Source organism: Tachypleus tridentatus, chromosome 3 (assembly GCF_004210375.1).
Source record: "Tachypleus tridentatus isolate NWPU-2018 chromosome 3, ASM421037v1, whole genome shotgun sequence".
Lineage (NCBI taxonomy): Eukaryota > Metazoa > Arthropoda > Merostomata > Xiphosura > Limulidae > Tachypleus > Tachypleus tridentatus.
Window position 1 is genome coordinate 96,486,665 of NC_134827.1, and position 21,083 is coordinate 96,507,747.

The 21,083-nt window shown below is 32.2% G+C and overlaps 1 protein-coding gene across 1 annotated transcript in view; it reads right to left on the reverse strand.

Annotated features, from left to right (window-relative positions):
• Positions 1-6,475: 6,475 nt before the first annotated feature.
• The window catches only part of AsnRS-m (asparagine--tRNA ligase, mitochondrial), a 34,100-nt gene continuing 19,492 nt past the window's right edge, over positions 6,476-21,083 (reverse strand). The window contains exons 6-12 of the mRNA XM_076495795.1: positions 18,943-19,091; positions 18,037-18,169; positions 15,259-15,395; positions 11,800-11,866; positions 10,982-11,113; positions 9,275-9,399; positions 6,476-6,687 (exon numbers count right to left, since the gene is read on the reverse strand). Of these exons, the coding sequence (XP_076351910.1) occupies positions 6,543-6,687; positions 9,275-9,399; positions 10,982-11,113; positions 11,800-11,866; positions 15,259-15,395; positions 18,037-18,169; positions 18,943-19,091 (888 nt within the window). The 3' untranslated portion in view covers positions 6,476-6,542. The remainder of the gene's footprint in view (positions 6,688-9,274; positions 9,400-10,981; positions 11,114-11,799; positions 11,867-15,258; positions 15,396-18,036; positions 18,170-18,942; positions 19,092-21,083) is intronic.

Below are 21,083 nucleotides of genomic sequence, written 5' to 3' on the forward strand. Positions count from 1 at the left end.
TTTGTTTGTCTGTTTTTGAATCTCGCGCATAGCTACACGATGGCTATCTGAGCTAGCCGTCCCTATTTTGCACTTTATGACTGGAGGGAAGGCAGCTAATCATCACCGCCCACTGCTAACTCTTGAGCTACTCTTTTACCAACGAATAGTGGGATTGACCGTCATATTAAAACGCTCCCACGGCTGAAAGGGCGAGTATGTTTGGTGTCTTGAGTCAGCTGGTAGATGTAGATGGTAACAAACAAGAAAACCTTGAATTGAGTCAATTGGTAGATGTAGATGGTAACAAAGAAGAAAACCTTGAACTGAGTCAACCGGTAGATGTAAATGGTAACAAATAAGAAAACCTTGAATTGAGTCAACCGGTAGATGTAGATGGTAACAAAGAAGAAAACCTTGAACTGAGTCAACCGGTAGATGTAAATGGTAACAAATAAGAAAACCTTGAACTGAGTCAACCGGTAGATGTAGATGGTAACAAAGAAGAAAACCTTGAACTGAGTCAACCGGTAGATGTAGATGGTAACAAAGAAAAAAACCTTGAACTGAGTCAACCGGTAGATGTAGATGGTAACAAAGAAGAAAACCTTGAACTGAGTCAACCGGTAGATGTAGATGGTAACACAAAAGAAAACCTTGAACTGAGTCAACCGGTAGATGTAGATGGTAACAAAGAAAAAAACCTGGAACTGAGTCAACCGGTAGATGTAGATGGTAACACAAAAAAAAACCTTGAACTGAGTCAACCGGTAGATGTAGATGGTAACAAAGAAGAAAACCTTGAACTGAGTCAATTGGTAGATGTAGATGGTAACAAAGAAGAAAACCTTGAACTGAGTCAACCGGTAGATGTAGATGGTAACAAAGAAGAAAACCTTGAACTGAGTCAACCGGTAGATGTAGATGGTAACAAAGAAGAAAACCTTGAACTGAGTCAACCGGTAGATGTAGATGGTAACACAAAAGAAAACCTTGAAGTGAGTCAACCGGTAGATGTAGATGGTAACACAAAAGAAAACCTTGAAGTGAGTCAACCGGTAGATGTAGATGGTAACAAAGAAGAAAACCTTGAACTGAGTCAACCGGTAGATGTAGATGGTAACAAAAAAAGAAAACCTTGAACTGAAAAATGTACCTTGAACTGAGTCAACCGGTAGATGTAGATGGTAACACAAAAGAAAACCTTGAACTGAGTCAACCGGTAGATGTAGATGGTGACAAAGAAGGAAAATTTAAATTTACTCACAATATTTCTGTTATTTGAATTACAGGGTTGAATAGTGTTTGTGAAAGTTATAATGTTCTTATAATGTTTTTACTCAGGCCATATTAGAATCTCTCCATGGACAGTCATTAACACCCACTGCCAACTCTTGAGCTACTCTTTTACCAACAAATAGTGGAATTGGCCGTCACATTATAACGACCCTACGGCTCAAAGGACGAGCATGTTTGGTGCGAGGGGGGTTCGAACCCGCGACCCTAAGATTACGAGTCGAACGCCTTAACCCACCTGGCCATGTCGGGCCCTTTGTAGTGTAAAGGAACTAATCTATCCGTGCCCACTTTTTCTCCCACTAAAATGCGCGAGAAAAAGAAAACAAAGTTTTATAATTTTGCCTCATTATTACGCTTTGAGAGTTGTTTACTGCGTGATAAAAGCCTTTTTCTGTCTTTAACAAGCAACCTTATACACACATTTACTTAATTGCTCTAAAGGGTCTTTAATAACAAAAATATATTTTTTTTTTCGATGTACGACAATATCTACGTGACCTTTCGCTGAGTTATAGATTTCTCTGGGCCTTCTGGATTAGGTAAAACCTTATTTGAAAAGCTCTTTATGCGTCAGTTAAGCCTTAAGATTTAGACGTCTTAACTGACGTAGCACGGTAATAAGTTGTACCTTATGTGTTACATAATATTATAATACGACTGGTGACAATTCTCATAATTACTAACAAGTATTTAATTGGTCAAAAACAGCTACTCAACAACACCTTCCGTCAATTCTTGAGCTACACTTATCTGAACGGATTGTATGATTTGGACGTTAGTGTCAGAGCACACTCCCATACCACAAATCTACGAGCTTCTGAGTCCACGCTGACCAGTAGATCACCTCACAGTCTGCACAAACCAGCTATCGGTAACAGGTAATATTAGAATAATTTAAAAACAAAGCCATACTTTTTAGACCCATTACTCTCGATACGTATGCGCTAAGTGTACGAGTGACCCACTGGATTCTTTATATCTATGCTAGAAAGTACATCTACATAGCTCTTTCTTATTGTCAAGATCAAAATACACGATTCGGAACAGCACGTATTATCATCACCAAAACATTCGTACTTGAAAGAAGCGCTTCTCTCTCTGTAACAAATTAACCTTGCGATACAACAACTGGTTGTTGCTGGATAATGAAATTTATCGTTATTAATGAGAAGACGAAAGGGTTATTGTCGATGCTTCTTTGACAGATTCACTGAACGTTTGGTAAGCACGACTTGACTGAAATGTTTAATATTTGACTATGATAACTGTTCTAGATGGGTGCAGGATATCTCAATAGCAAACATCATTTGGTTTAAACTTTCAGGTCTTAGCTGTCATTTAAAAAACACTAAATAACATAATATTTGCATAAAAATGGTTAATTGCTTTGTTTTGAATTTCGCGTAAAGCTGCACGAGGGCTATCTACGCTATCTTTAATCTGACAGTGAAAAACTACAGGAAAGGCAGCTAGTCAAACGCTTGTGTATGCATATCTCGATAAAGCTGCAAAGACGAAACGTTGGTTAAAAATTTATTTAATATATATTTGGAATATTAAGAACGTTTTTTTTCTAAACTTTTAATCAAAATGGGTAAATTCCTTGCATGCACTACAAATTTTGAAAAACAATAAAAATGTAACACAACAGAACTTCTTTACTTCACAATTGTTCAAAATATTTAAAAGGTTAAAAAACTATCTATAATGGGATAAAATAGCATTTGACTGCACTTTATGATGTTCAAACAGTCTATTTGTCTTGCTGTTTAAAAACCTTGTCGATCACTGACCTAGACCCATTCATTATTACCAATTGACCTGTATACCTCCTACCATATTAAATAAACTATTCAGGATCACAAATGCGACCCTGATGGTATTTCTTCTTTGTCACGGAGATGCACGACTGACCATAACTATTTTCAAGTATTTTATATGTGAAATTGTGTTTGTTACAACGAAGTACGCCCTCTTACAGAATTTCAGTGATAAGCTTGAAGGCCTATAACGCGAAAAATCGGATTTCGATATCCATGGTGGGTAAGCACAGATAACCCGTGGCGTAGCTTTGCGTTTAACAATAAACAAACAGCAATAACGAAACTTTCGTAGAGAATACATAGGCTGCAATGTTTAAATTTGTCTTTTCTTTTTTATTGATCTCTTTCAAAAGTTCTATTATTCATCAGTCCTGAAGCGTCGCTACACTGACACATGGGACCGATAACCCCATTCTTATTTGACAGTACCCAAACTCCTCACTTGGTGTCTTGAAAAATCAGAATAGGACACCATGGTCAATATCATACTGAAACGCCGGAAAATCCCCGCGCCTATGAGGCAGATCTCTGAATCTTTCAAGGACGTAGTAACGCCTCTGACTGAGTTATCAAATATATCACGCCATTATTTCTTCGCATGAACACACAACAAATGTTTAATAGCAGGAGAAAAAAACATTCAGTTGAATTTGACGCGCCCCTGTTTTCAAGACTATCTTCAGGGTAAAAAATATTTTTCACAGTTATCATTTATTTATTTGTTTAACACCAGCATAATCTTTTTTATTATTATTTAGAATACTTCAAAAGTAGTATCCATAATAAAATCAAATATGGTTGTTTCATACGTTTACATCAAAACATTATTCATTCACTGTGAAAACTTTCAAAATTTTCTTTTGCATCACTGAATTTACTGAAAACAAGTTCTGAAATTTCACTCTCATTTGTCCTCAAAAAATATCATATTTGGTGCCATTAAGGCAATTGCTCACATCACATGTTTTAAATACCTCTATTGTGTTCTTTACGGATATGACCCTAGTATTGTTTGTACAATGTCCAATTTAAGTTAAAGAAAGGTCCCCCTAACGGAACACTGTTCTACAGTCGTTTCCCATTTTATTTAAACAATCCCGGGGTAGTGTTAGAATTGATCGTGCTAGTTTCTCAAAATAACTCAGGCATCATCCATGTTAAAAAATATTTACCCAAAATTAATTCTGACAAAACATTTCTTGACATATGATTTTTAAAAAGTAAATAAATAAACTGATTTCTTTTAGCTCATTTCCAATAAAAGCCTAATATGAAAGGGAGTTGAAGTTACACATGTTACTTATTGACTTTATCAAATATTTAGTCAAATTAGACTTAACAAGTAGTAACTGTTATAAATGTGAGTCATTAGTAAAGTTCACACTATCTAATGTGATTTTAATCTTTAAGTTAAACCCCTCTAATGAAAATCCCCATCGTACCAAACATGCTCACTCTTTCAGCCATGGGTGCATTATAATGTAACAGTCAATCCCACTGTCTGTTGGTAAGAAGAGTAGTCCAAGAGTTGGAGGTGGGTGGTAATGACTAGCTAGCTGCCTTTCCTCTAGTCTTATACTGCTAAATTAGGGACAGCTAGTGCAGATAGCACTTGAGTAGCTTTGCACGAAATTCAAAAACAAATACAATGAAAAAAAAGAAGACATTAAAACTTTTAATTAATTCAATATAATTTGCCTTTGACCAAACTACGTTTCTATCTCTGATTAATAACCAACTGTAATTTTTACTGTTTTTGACTTGATATTCAAAATTCAGTAGTCTGAATTTTTATTATACATTTCTTGAAACTTCCAATTAAATTATTGTAGCCTGTAACAAAATTAAACTTACATACAGGTATATGAATTGAGTCAGGCTAAAGTACCAGAGAGGTGAAAGATTCATCCTGTGAACCATTCTGTATATAATACTGCATCTCAGAACGGCTGGTATGGGTAATTGATAAGGAGAGAACAATGTTTGACCTTCCTTGGTCATCTTCAGGTTAACATCTGTTGTTGATCTGTGTTCAAAATCTTGCAAAATATCCACTTCCAACTAAGAATATATAGCCCTTAACCTTTCTGTTGTATATATTTGTACAGCCTTGAAAATCATCTATGTTGATATATTAGCAAATAAAAGTTTAGGGAAATAAAGATTACAATTCTCTCATACACCTTCTATGTGACATTGTTTAAACTACTGAAGCGTAAACAACTGCTTTAACGAGATGAAGCACATGGAACTGAAACCTTCCTTTATGAGGTGATCATGTACACCAGAAAGTGTCTTTCATAAGGTAAAGCACTTAGAATAGAAAGTGTCTTCATAGGGTAAAACCCTTAGAATAGAAAGTGTCATTCATAAGGTAAAGCACTTAGAATAGAAAGTGTCTTTCGTAAGATAAAGCATTTAGCATAGAAAGTGTTTTTCATAAAGTAAAGCATTTAGAATAGAAAGTTTTCATAAGGTAAAACACTCAGAATAAAAAGACTTTCATAAGATAGAGCATGTAGAATAGAAAGTGCTTTCATAAAGTAAAGCATGTAGAACAGAAAATGTTTTTCATAAGGTTAAGCATTTGGAATAGAAAGTTTTCCTAAAGTAAAGCACTTAGAATAGGAAATGTCCTTCATAAGGTAAAGTACTTAGAATAGAAAGTGTCCTTCATAAGGTAAAGCATTTGGAATAGAAAGTGTCTTTCATAAGATAAAGCATGTAGAACAGAAAGTGTTTTTCATAAGGTAAAGCTTTTAGAATAGAAAGTTTCATAAGGTAAACACTCAGAATAAAAAAATGTCCTTCATAAGGTAAAGCACTTAGAATAGAAAGTATCATACACAAGGTAAAGCACTTAGAATAGAAAGTGTCTTTCATAAGATAAAGCATGTAGAACAGAAAGTGTTTTTCATAAGGTAAAGCACTTAGAATAGAAAGTGTCTTTCATAAGATAAAGCATGTAGAACAGAAAGTGTTTTTCATAAGGTAAAACACTCAGAATAAAAAGTGTCTTTCATAAGGTAAAGTGTGTAGAATAGACATTTTCCTTCATGAGGTTAATCACATACAGTAGTAAGTTTCCTGCATAAGATGAAACATGTAGAGTAGTAAGTTTGTTATATGAGGTGAAACTTGTAGAGTCTGAGAAGTGACGTACGTGTATAATAAAGGAGTGTCTTTATACAGTTAAACTTCTACAGCAGAACATTGCCTTATTAAATGAAGCTCTCAGCAGTTCTCTACACATTAAGATCCTGTAAGATCCTGTTTCATTTAGCAAAGAAAAACCCACACATCTCAATTTATTGCAATAATAGTTATTCACACCTAAAAAAACAACTAATGAAAAGACTCACTAAACATTTTTATTTTTCTTCCAAGAAAATATGTTTATTTAAAAATTACTACATTCTAATTACATTTGCCACACACATTTTACAACTGGCAATGATGAGGCCAACGTGGGAAAGGGATTGTGTCTTTAATATTGTTAATTCCAAGCAGGTATTGCAGGTAACGTTCAAATCCTAAGCCAAACCCACCTAGTGGTGCTGAACCAAACCTTCTGAGGTCAAGATACCTGAAATGTAGAGAAATAAAGATTATTTCAAAAGAAAAATAAATGTTAAAATCCTTAAGGCTATTAACAACTAGTTCTCACTTAAATAATTAAAAAATGACACTTGTGGAAAAGATCTATTCATAACTAAGAGCAATAAAAAGTTAAAGTCTTACACGATAAATAATTATTAAAAAAAGGGACATGCCCTAAACATTTGATTTTCACTTTTTCATTTCATGTACTTGTTTTACTATTATTATCAATTAATAATAATAATAAAAACACACCCAAACCATGCTGCTATCAACCTTTCATAAACAGACCAGAAATTCTATTAGGTATGGGGATAATTATTAGGACATCATGGAAATAATTCTGCCAGAATATGCACAAAATTATGGGTTTAAGAAGTCAAAAAGTCTTTATCAAAGTAAAGAAACACATTTTAAGACAAAGAGTGGATGGTATAGTTATATACCTCTGTGAAGATGATGTATTTGTCCTACCTTGTTGCTGTTTAGGCCTCAAAATTTGATGTTATTGTAAAACTACAGAAACACTAGATAGCTTGCATAGATTAATATTTTGAGTTTTAGCCCTTTTACATAAAGCAACAGAAATATAAATAATTACAAATTCTAATGTTTGTGGATATGATAGATTTTTCAGTCATACATAATTATAGAGAATTTGTTTAATGTGACCTGCAGTGGTTTGTGAGAAATGTTTGGTTTGTTTGTTTTTGAATTTCGTGCAAAGCTACATGAGAGCCATCTGCGCTAGCCTTCCCTAATTCAGCAGTGTAAGACAAGAGAGAAGGCAGCTAGTCAACACCACCCACCACCACCTCTTGAGCTACTCTTTTACCAATGAACAGTGGGTTTGACTGTCACATTATAATGTCCCCACGGTAGAAAGGGCGAGCACGTTTGGTGTGATGGGGATTCGAATCCACAACTCTCGGATTACGAGTTGAGCGCCTAAACCACCTGGCCATGCTTGGCTGTGACAAATGTTATAAACTCACTAACATCCATTTTTCATGTAGTAACCTCTCAAAATAGTGCAAGAGTAAAAATGTATTCTACTCTTAAACTTATGACCCTTTGTCAGAGGATGAAGATTATAATAAATATTGAAGTTAAAACTGATCACATGTTGAAGAGATGTCATGCAGATAATAATATAGTAACAAATATTTCAAATGGTTCTATTTGTTTTGTTAAGAACGTGGAAAAAAAAATGGTAAATAAAATTTATTGTAATTATAAATACTATAAGGTAGTCCAACAATATTTTAAAATTATCACCAAAGTCCATAACATTTAGTGCTTGATGGGAAAGAACTTTGAACACATTAGTTATGACTGGAATACTAATTATCATACCTCAAAGGGTTTAAAGAAAATAGAACATGCTTTCTGATAAGGTACTAAAGGCACAATTAAATGAGGTGATTAGACATTAAATCATCAGTGAATACTAATCTACTTCAAGATACAGTTTAGAGTGGGAATTCTGTCTTTAAGTCGATTCCAAAAACTGAATGTTTAACACAATCAACAAGAACTGTAAATCAGTTTTCACTCAAGTTTTGGTCTTTAAACCCAGGACTAATTCACATATATAACTTACTATTGGGTTTTGCTGTTTAGTTTGCACAGGAATTAATGAGAGAGGGTGTTGCATATGTAAGGTTCCATTTGGTTCACTTTTCTTTTAGGACAGAATGACCCACTAATTTGTGAGCATTATGACACACAGGTTCCAGCTGACCACATTTCACTTTCATCCTGCTATCGATGCTCCCTCAACGGGTGGGCTACAAACTCATTTAAGCACAACTTTTTTGTTCAGCACTTTTTATGAGTGTTTGTTGGAGTCTTCATTTGTAAATGAAGCCTCATATTTGTAAATGGTGTTGTTCAAATTGTAGGTCTAAGTCTTCCACAAATATTAACTGAATAATAAACAAAGAACTGTTGTTTTCAATGTGCTGTACCTGCCAGACAGTTGAGGGCTTAGAGAAAGCGTTGGTCACTAAGATACCAAGCAATATCTCGATGCTAATCATATTTTATATCAAAATGCCCATCTTAATAATGTACAGTGTTCATAGCATTAAGAAGCTTTTCATAAGGACCATGTTTCATGTTTTTATGGGTTATTCATATTTTTAATAATGTTTTTATATCCTTTTTCATGTAAGAAAAACAAACATTGTGTTATGTATCTCATACTCTTATTTTATAAACTTCCATTTTTATTTCTAAATAGTGTGTTCTTAAACACAATAACACCCTAAAAGTATTAGGGCACAAACAGATTATGAGGGTTTCAACGTTAAACCTACAAACGAAATTTTTTACACAAGTTATATAACTACAAAAATACAAGTAAAAAAAAACAATGATCTAACCATACACACATTTCTTGACATATTTAAAACTATGTTACATATACATATCAGTCTAACACTGTATCTTACAGTCACTAAGTTTTTATAGTTAGTCTTTATTATAAATAAATATCTATATTTTTATTTAGAAATTAACAATATGTGATATTTGAAAACACAATTTACTTAAGGCCTAACACAACACACCATTTTAGGGAATCTTCCAATCCAGTTGTTTTCAAACGCTCCTTCAGAACCATCTCGTCATCTTCTCGCAGACTCCCCCCACATACCTCACCACCAGTAGGCATAAGAAGATCAAAACCTTCTACCTAAAATTGTGTTAGTGATGAGAGGCAATAGGCCTTTTACATACTCACAGACACAAGAACTTGTATCGTAGGTTCGCTTTTCAGACACATACTAAGTTCATGATAAACTTTTCAAATATTCTCACAACTATGTTTGTCTCCTTACATGTTTGTGATGAATTACTACTACTATTTTAAAACATTCTGACAAACATACATTTAGAATTACATTACATGATCATAAATAAATATAATAAAGCTAAAACTTTATTACACTATGAAACACAAATTGTGTTCCCGAATATTGTGTTATTTTTTAATTGCTTATGTTGTAAAAGTACAGAAAATGGCCATTATTCCCTTCAGATTTTGCTTTTGTGACCTGGATAATGAAATTTGGATATTAACCTATTTTATATGTAAAAACGAACAAATTTGCACATTTTCATTTACATAAGGTCTGAATAAAACAACATGAATTAATATTTACATATATTTATACTAAAGTTATACAAAAACGCGAAGAAGTGAGTAGTTTTTTGAGATTTGTGACTGTAATGTAAATCACTTTCACGTATCAACCCCCAAATATAGTCTCCCATCATGTTTTCGTTACACGCTTCCAGGTCACAAAAGCAAAGTTTGAAGAGAAGAATAGGTCTTTTCCATTTACTTTAGGCATAAGCAATTGGGAAATAACACTTTCTGTCCAGGAACAAGAAAAAGTAAAAATTTTGTTACACAGTGTTATAGACATACCAATCATCTTTTGGTTTTTCTCAGAGCAAAGCTCTCAACTGCATCTATTACAAAAAATCAGTTCCTTGATGTGTTTAATGTAATAATTGAATGGTAACCTAGTCGGGGAAAACGATCAACCTGTAGACTTGACAGTTTGGATTCAATAGCTTTTACAGACTTGAAGATGCTGCTGCTTACATTCGGATAAGTTTGTCATTTTTTCATAAGAAATAATAAAACATCTGTTACATTTTGCTGGTTACAGTAGATATATTAGTACCGATACTAATAAAATAGGAGATTAAATAATTAAATTACTTCAAGTTATGATAAATTTTATGTAAGGATAACAAATCTCATACCATAACAATTAAACATGTTATTCTATCAACGGATCACAATATAAAATAATAAACACAGCTTTATCTGATATTTTGATAAATATATCAAAAATCAACCTCCAGAATAATATAATGACATGTTTTTAGTTCTATACCTATTGGTGCTATGTCACAAAAGTGCTACAGTTACAACCACCTCTAAATAATTATGTCACATTAGAAATATGATTTTTTCATTTGTATTGATAATTGTTAAAAAGAAAAACACAACCAACTCCGACAGTCTAACAAGTTTTCACAGTTGGAAGAAGTCATGACCGTTATGTTATACTAAATATATCTTAAAACTATATAACCTAGGTCATACAATTAACTGTTTGTAGAAGTTATAATCTATTATTAAAACAGACTTTTTATTTAAACTGCAGTTCAGTTTCAATGGAAAATATTTAAATTCCCATACAAAGTATGATTTTTACACTACAACAGTCTTTAAGAAAGCAATGTATTTCATGACTTACTGTTGTTCCTGTATTGCTTCTCTTCATGTAAAAGGGTTTGATATCTGAAGGAAAATTTGTTACAAACACTGGGGTTTCCCCACAGTGCTTCAGCAGACACTGTTCGTGTTCATTCCGTAGGTCCTCACCCCACTTGTTTTCAGGAAGAATGAAGAAAATCAGAATCTTATTCACAAATCATATTAGATTCTTTTTACTGCTTTTCATACATCATTAAAACACAGCAATTTCCCAAAACTACATTTAAAAAAATCTACATCCAATAACCAAACTAAATATTTCTCTCTCTCTCTCTGATCGAGAAACTAATTTTGATTTTTTAATCTTTCGATATACTAGGCATAATACAGATAATGGTGTTTGCTACTATATATAAACTTGAAATGAACCATGAAAATTTTCAAGCTGTTTATTTAATACTTTTTAAAATTCTAATACATTTTAATTGTACAAGCAATACAGAAAATACTGATATAACTCTGTAAATAAAAAATTATCATGTACACTGATTAACTCCAGGATAATCACTTAAATTTTATTGAGAGCATAAAAATAAATGTTTGTAGTGGTCAGTTTCCAAAACAGTATCATTTACTGGATATTTAGAAACCATAATTTAAGTAAGTTTCACACCAGTAAGCTACCTTAAATGGGACCTACACAAATCTAACCATTTACACTTTTATTACATTAAGTTAGATAATAATATTACCATAAATCTACAGGAAAACTCTGGTGATGCAGGTTTTCAAAATGATTTTCAGTCAGATGAAGCAAATATTACATACAGTTGTCCTAAAATGTTTGGTTAAACATACCTTAAAGGAACCTGGAATTAAATCCGTTTTACTTTGAAACATTTCACAAGCTTCGGTGTACGTCATGCTGAAATCAAAAGTGTTAACTATAAGACTGGAAAGTCACTGCTGTTAACAAATACTTCATGGCTGTTTACTTCTCATCAGACTAAACAGGTCACAAAGATAAATTTATATTCTCATTATCCACAATTAAATTGTAGGCTTAAACAAAACAGCATTAACATTACCTCATAGCACAACTTATAATGATGGTAAAATAACTGAATAAAATTTTTCATTCTTCAGGTAAAAAATAATACATTTATTTTTTTACTTATAACTAAAACATCTGATTCATTAATCTTTTTAATAAAAGTCTGAATTTTACTTTGATTACTTAGACTCCATAACCTAGTTTTGTCTAAACACACATAACTTAAGAGATCCTCAAACAACCAACTTTTATGTTTTTTAATTTTACACTATGCTGAATGATAAAAGCTTATGCCAGTGATAAAGGTTGACTACAGACTCTAAATGCATCGAAAACACTGAATTATCTGTACAAGTGAATCACTGTGTGAATCCACTTTTGGATCATGTTTGTAACTCATCTTTGGGTTCAGGTTAAAACGTCATCACCCAATGGTTCTCTTGCCAAAGGGTTATAGGATTTTTATTTCATCTGTATCATTCCTGAAACTACGAGTTTTTTTGACATCATGAAATTATACATCACAAACATCTCACACAAATCAGTGCTGCATTCAACATGCCAAATGGCACACAAAAATCGACATTTAGGTGTTTTTGTTTTAATATTTACTTTTAAATTAAGAAGTTAACAAGTGTATAATACTCAAATTTTAACTACAATCTACAATTTGATACCAAATTTATAGATATAAGTCCCTAAAGTTATAAATGACCAAATTCCTTGTCAGCCTGGACAGGCTCCAAAAGTTCAGACAAAAGAGGGGTAACACCAGGAGAAAACGATTGTCTCACATGATGCTTAATCTACCTGTATTTAAAGACTGATAAATCCCCCGACAGGTTGCCCATACCTGTGGTCTGAATTATGGTATGATATGTACCTGAAGTGGTAATGTTTATTTCAGAATCCATAGTTGTTCAGTAAGGACAAATGACGCTTAATCTACCTGTATTTAAAGACTGATAAATCCCCCGACAGGTTGCCCATACCTGTGGTCTGAATTATGGTATGATATGTACAAGATGTACCTGAAGTGGTAATGTTTATTTCAGAATCATACCATTGATACCACATAAACAAGCAAAATTTTTTGCAGCAAAACCTCGGTAATTCAAACACCTTTGAAACAAAAATTCTTGAAATAATGTAAAATAAATGGAATGAAATCACTTTGAGATGTAATGAACAAAAAGATAGACATCTGAGCTCAAGCACAGCCAAACGAGAAGAGATGGTTCAGTAGTAGCACACAGAGGGAATCATGTATGTTATGTAACAGTAGTGCTCTCTTACTGGTGGAAAGATGGCACGTGATGATTTGCATAAGAGACATGCTGGAATTTCTTATTCAAATAGAGTGGTACACAAGGCTTGTGGCATGAGTTATAAAAACATTTGCACATAGAGGGCAGCACAAAATGGGAAGGCTAATCTGATGAGGAGGGAAATATTGTATTGAAAATAGTTGGTTAAAAACATTATAAAAGCAAGTTAGCAAATGATGTGGCATGGCCTTTGATCCATGTCAATAGAGTTAAACTGTTTATAGAGATGCCAACTATTTCAAATGACTGAGCGTAATGATTGTAGACAGAGCCCTTTATCATTTGCGGCTACTAGGCTTGACTAATGTCTCTAAGCTGTTTATTATTATATTATTATTATAACTATTATTATTTATTTCTGCAATAGATTGCTCATTTATGGCTGAGTTTTGTGTATTTAATAAATAAATTTTAAAAACTTCTTTTGAAATTGTCTTTTACTTAGTTCAGAGTAAGAAATATACTGTTAAAACAACATTGAACATGTACAAACAGTAAGCAGAAAAAGTCTTTGTGTAAGGACTAGTTTATATCATGTTTATGATGCTTATTGTAATAGTTTTGCAGCTGTTGCAGCCTTTGCTTTCATGAGAATGTCTCTGAATTGTGTGAACATAACTTCTGCATTTATGGTTTCATATTCTGAATTCTTACTCATAAATGTTATCTGCATTGTTTTTGTCTTCATCTCAGCCTTTCGTTGGTGATGTGCCGATTTTGCATGTCTGAAACAATCGTTTATCCCACCATGCGCCACAGAAAAATCGATGTGACAAACTGTACAAAACGTACGACTGTCACTGACTTTTGATGCAATGACCGGGTATTTTGCACTATACTCTTTCCTAAATTTTTGATTCACAGTTTTAGTCCTTTTAGATTTGCCAGAAACAAGACAATCTGGTGAATGAGGCCTCTTTTTTTTTCCATCTTGTAAACGATCGCATTGGTGTTTCTATGCCACTTAGAAAACTAGAAATGAAATACCCATCTACGTGAGCACTGATTGACTGACAAGCACTGATGATGAAACTATGGATTCCCCCACGTACCCAGTATGTAGAAGCACCGCACTCAAACTACTGGTAGACATCGGAGACACAAATCATTTTTATTATTTCAAGCACAAACATGATTATCGCAAGTAGCCATTTGGAATATGTCTTTTATTCATTATCAAAATTTATTTGTATCTCACTAGAAATTTTCTTTTCACCCCTTTCAAGCCCTGGGGGAACAAGTTATCACTTTATTGTATTGGCTTATATAATATATAATAATTTGGGAGTTGCAACAAGTCGCAATATTTGTCTGTATGAGCGTATAGTCGTAATGTATACATCAAAATCATAATGATTACACTCAAATCGTAATGGTTGGCATCTCTGTATTTACATCTTTCAAAACCTTTGCAAGAGAATGCATTCTTTTTCAAAGATAGCTAGATGTTTAATGCCTTTCACATTTTTTTTATTAGATTATGTTTTGAATGACACATTTCCTTCAATTCCATTTATTGTGAGATCAAAATTTATTTTTAAACATATTAAAAATGCATGGTTTCAATCTTTTCATACTTCCAAACTTCAAAAACAATTGTATCAACAAACATACTAGATTTCTTCAATCACAGAAATGTTTGTCACAGTTAAAAGTAAAATATGTTTCATGCCACTCCCACTTTCATTAATTACAATCCTGCACAATGAGAGTAATGACCTTATAAAATAAATATAATAAGTGATTTAAATTTAGCAGGATATACAAAACTTTGGTAGGTCTGGTTAATAATTTTATTTTAGGTATGAAGAATCACTGCAAATACAGTGGTTTAATTGGGGTTTCTGAAATCTTACTGAAATTATAACAGTTTGAAGTTTAGCAAACAACAATGTAGACAGCATGTACTAGAACCAAGTCACTTTTAATACTTACCGTATAAAGGGCTTTTCTAACATTTTGTCCATTTTCATCAGATGACTAGAATTGGTCTCTGAATTAAATACTCTTAATTCCTCTGAACACCATTCTAAGATGCATCTTGTGGTATATTTAACCAGTTCTTCAACAACCTAAAGAACAGTAAACTATACTTCACTAGTTCTTCCAAAATCAGTATGAATGGCAAATCAATCTTAACCAGTTCATCCATAACTTATAAGAATAAGAAACCAAACTTAACCAGATCTTCAGGTCTATAAGAACAGCAAACCAAACTTTGTCATAAATTCCACAATCTATACAAATAATAAAACTAAATAATCAGCTCTTTCACAACATAACAGAATTACAAACTAATTTAATCAGTTCCCTCAAAATCTATACAAGCAAACTAAAATTTAACATACTTAACAAACTTTGTAGAACAAACTAAACTTTTAAATAGTGTGATGGATTTTGTATATAGTAAAACCTGTCTAAGGTGGAATCGCACGGGACCAAGTAAAATCTCTGGCTTTAACTCGGTGAACATGCATTTCCTTAATTGTATACAATTTTTTAGCAGAATGTTATACTTGCTTAATTCAAGGGAAGTAAGACATTTGTGAATAACGTTATCATACTGTTTATGCTATATTTATTAGAATAAGAACAAATATAGACGTTCAAAATATACATAAGTACACAAAATCTTAGTCAAATTTATTTGAAGAAAGTGTCCAATTTCAAATGTTTCGCTTATTTAATGCAGTTAAATGAGAATGTCAATTATATGGCTTTTTCATGAAGTTCATTTTCCCCCTTCATTTTTGCATACAGTATGATAGCATTAATATAGTTTACCATTTGTGATTAAGTAGGAATTTCTATTTCCTCACCATCTTTTCAAACTAGGGAAGATAGGAATTTATTTTTTTTATGAGAATTTATTTGAGTAGAATTTTGCACTTAAAAGACAAATATATTTATACAATTCATGAATCTAATTTAACTGCAAAAAATAGTGACGGCAGAAAAAAGAACAGAATATATTTAACCAATACTTACTGTAACAAAATGTTGGAGAATTTGTTATATTTAAACAAATAATTAATTAAACAAGAAATTAATATTTAATCAAAAACATTTTTTTCCATCTTACTATCCTACTTGTTGATAGATGAGGTACATGAAAGATAGTTTTCCATCTGAATTATGCAGGTTCTGTCATACAGAGGGCCTTTCATAAGAGAAATCTTAAGACAATGCTGCAAAATGTCGATATATTTTGGCTTGTACAGGTTTCTGCCCTATGCAGTTTCCGGCTTAGACAGATTTTACTGTATATATTTATCAGCGTTTGTTTCAGTTAAATACATATTTAGAAATACGTTACTTATACCGTTAAATGTGTATCACAAAATTCCCACCTATTCACTAAACTTGTAGAAGATTCTCAAGTGCAAGAATCAACAATATGTGTTTTACAAAAACACTAGTGTATCACCAGTACTGCTGGGCTAGCTAAAATTTCTAGAACCTTGCCTAATGCTTATGAATCAATGCAACATACCGTAAGACAGTATATATTGTTGGTTTGCTACAGTTGGTATACTATAAACCTTGGAAGCTATAATGGTTATTTGTCCAGAAGTGTTTGTAGATTTCAACCGTTAGAAGCCATTTAACTTCAGTAGTGAAAAACTCATGTGTGATCAGTGAAGAACTAGCTAGATCCCCGTTAAGTGAATTCAGTTGTGGCGCCAGGATATTTTCATGAAGGGGGGGGGGGGGCTGAAGTAAACTGTGAAGGGGCTTCCCAAAATGCCATCAATATGAAGTATAGATGGTAAATTATAATAATGTAAACACCAAGGTACATTTCAGAAAGGTGTGCTATTTTGAACTGCGTTTTCAATGCAGTTTTCATTGGAAACTCATACTCTGATTAATAATTCATTATTACAAATTAGAAATAATCTGTTTATGAAAATATGCATATATGTAAAAGAGGAAGTGTTTTCCATACTTTATGAATATATGTAGGTAACAACATTGGGGGAGGGGCTGAGGGGGGAAGTTGGCTTGAATGGTACCAATATCAATTTCAATTCATTCATTGTGAACCCTCAATGGGATATCAAGGAAGTTCTGGAACAGAGAGAAGACTCAGTATTATTCACAAGTTTGTAAAACTTTTGTATATAAATCATTATTTGTAATAACTATTTGTATTGCCTATTATTATAAATCGTATTATTGATTGTACATTAAAATATATTTGTATTAAGAATGAAAACTGTTGGCAAGTATCATAAATTTGATACATGTCTACACATAATTAACTTCTAAATTTAAATTACTATTTAACTCAGTTCAGGCTTATTTGAAATTGTTATATGTATCATCATAAATTGGAGGCTCGAACAAGATAAATCTTAATACGTAACACTCGTCCTTCTACAATCTATGAAAACTAACAATATTGCAATCACAAGAAACTCAAAACATTACCATTGTTAAAATGCTATAAAATTTACATTGAAACAAATTGGATATTTACAGTTTAAGCACTATGTATAAAAGCCTAGAAGAAAAAGCAAGTGTTAGGAAAATTTTAGCAAAAATATACTTTAACACATTTTCTTAATAAGTTATAGCTGTAGTAACATTATAATATTCTAATCCCAAATCTACCTTCAGACTTCTTTATTAATATTTAAAAGACAAGAATTGTTTTCACTTATAATTTTCCTGACTTACTGCTACATTTAAATGTCATGTACCTCTAACCTCCATTATTTCTCCTACACAATTAACAAAAGCCTTCTCTGCTTCCACCATATAGAACTCGCTAAGGTGTCGCCGAGACTGGGAATTTTCAGCTCGAAATGCTGGACTAAATGTGTAGACACTGGACAATGCTCTGAAAAAGATCAAGAGCAAATGTCATAAAATTGCTAGTCTGAGAAACTACTCAACAGCTCAATCACTTACAAAGACTAATTTCTTCTTTGATGAAGAAGAGAATGCTCTTCAAGTGAATTCAGGTTTTAAGATGTATTTTTCTACATTTATTCATTCATATTGATTTAAATGAGTGCATTTATATTCGTTGGTGTCTCCAAAACTTCAGCCCAAAGACTTTTTAGTAGAAGTAAAATTTGAGAAGTTCAATTTGTTTGCTAACACTTGGTAACCCAGGGTTACTTTAAATGAAACCTTAGAGCAATTCATGTACAAGTATTTTAAATACTTGAAAACCTGTGAAACTTTCCTTTCAATACATATTAGTACAAATTAGCATTTATTTCAAATTTAAAAAGTCTATTGATGTTGCATGTTCTTAAAAACTCTGGCACTATAAGTTAAAAAAAAATTCTTTCGCATACAGTATTTCCTAATGGTCTTCTTACAACGAAAGACTGTACAATACCGTAGCATATGCAAATTACAAACATATTATTCAATTCTTACTAATAAAATTCTCCCAAAGTAGTATAACTCACAAGTGTGAGTTGAATCAAGAGATAGAACAAGCTTTTGGAAATTTCTTTCACCAACTAATCCTTTGTGAGAAAAGTGACAATTTTTTTTTTTTTTTTACATTTAGATGAATTTTTTTGCAATACAAAATGAGCTTACAAATTGATTCACATCACAAATAATGTAAATTTATACAAAAATAAAAACACTCACAATGCTGCTGCCTCTAAATGAAGTTGTGCTGAAACCGTTAGATAAACAGGAATGTCAAAAAAGCAGTCTGTATTTGGAACATCCACAGAGTTTGGACCGGCATCCCTACTGGAAGTGGTAGATGAATGTAGCACATTTTGAAAGGCTGGCTGAGAGAATCAAAGGATGAAACAAGACTTTTCATTTTCATGTATTTTGGTGACAATGGTAAAAAATATCTTGTAAAAAACCTTGTTAATATTTAGATTATGCATGAGCATTATACCCAAACATATCATTGACATTGATTCTACGCATTCTAGATCCTACAGTTTTTTGTTGTTGTTTAGTTTTCTGGTATTAGAGTAAGTTGTTGTTCATATACAATGGGCTAAATAAATTTATAAGTCACATTTTAGTTTTGATTTATAAAGTGTTGGCTTATATTTGATTAAAATTAATTAATCCACAAAATGTATTTATAAATAATAAAAAGGTAAACTAGGTTTTGTCATTTCACCTTGAAGTTACAAGTCTTTAATATCACAGTGTTAATATACAGCTTTCAATATTATACAAACATATGGTAAGTCCATAATGCATGACTGTAATAGAATCACAGAGGCTAAATACACAGTGGTATTTCCTTTCAAAATTTGACTTTTATTTGTTTTTATTTCTTTTTTTTATGTTATGCAACCCTTGTTTTGTTTTCCTGCACTAACTGAAAGTGTAAAATTTTAATGTACAACTTAACCACTTAAAGTATTGATTTAATGGTGGTTGGAAATTAGAATGTAACCTCTTCTCCTGGGGCTTATAACATAAAACTGAAGGTTTTTTTTAAAAAATTCGACAGGGCATAAAACCTTTACAGAACTTTTTCTCATTAAAATTATTACCAAATACCTCCAAAGAATCACATTGCTTACACTTATGGAGATGGGCCCTGTCAATATGACCGACTTTGTAACCATCATTTACCCATGAAATTATACTTACTATAAATCTCAATGCAGTATGTATTCCTTCACAAAATTTGGCAAGGTTTACATATAATTTGATATTTCATTTACATAATCTCTAAAACCTTCAAAATTAATGTGAAAATATTTATATGGTAAAACTTTACACTCCATCTCTATCATAACACCAACTGTAGTGAAATAATCAATGTACAGAAATGAAAGTTAGGAAAACAAAGTTCAATGAAAGGTACTTTTTCTAGAATGACTGCAGATCGTAACAATTATGATTATTTATCTAAACAGCTTCAAGACACTAACCGTTACACAATTGCTCTCATTTAATTTAATTTTTTTAACCACATCTAACTAGTAAAACAGAAATAAATCACCTGATGAGAGCTTAGCTCAAACAAACTATTAAGTGAGATTACAAGATATCAGCACACACACATTATTTGACAAGAAATCATGAAATTTTTTTATTTTTTATTTCCCATAGTAAGTTTTCAATTTTACATTATCGTTACTTTGTTAAAAATATACATAAAAATTAATAAATAATTCAGCACTTAATATATAGACTTAATGTCACTTACATTCTGGTGAATGATTTAGTAAACCTAATTTTTTAATATGTTGGTTTCCCAAACACATTTCATGTAGTATTCAAATATGCATTTGATGACATAAAAAATATATTAGGCATGAAAATAGAATGTCCCCATAACTACTATAAATTTATCTGGCTTTCAAGCTCTCTTATAAGTAAATTAAAAAAAACACTATTATAATTTGGGGCAATGAACTTAGTTTAAATACATCAAGCTATCCTCCAAAACTATTAGTTTGGACCACTACAACAAAATAAATCAAATCATTATTTTATTTATGTAGCTCACAATATGTTCTTTCTCTTCTTTGGTAGAATGCTAAGGCAGAGTATACATGATGAAATCTAGCTGAATGGACAGCAACTGTCTTTTGTGGAAACACACGTGTAGTGGATGCCATTCAAAAGCTTTTAAACGTCATCCTCTAAACTTGTGTTTCTACAACAGGCAACTACTGTCCACTCAGCCAAATTTCAACACACTCTTTCTATACATTATAAACCTGTCCAGTGGCAATTTGAGTGAGAATTATTGACAACTTTTAAAAAAACAGCATAAAACAGGAATATGAGAAGGTAGTGTC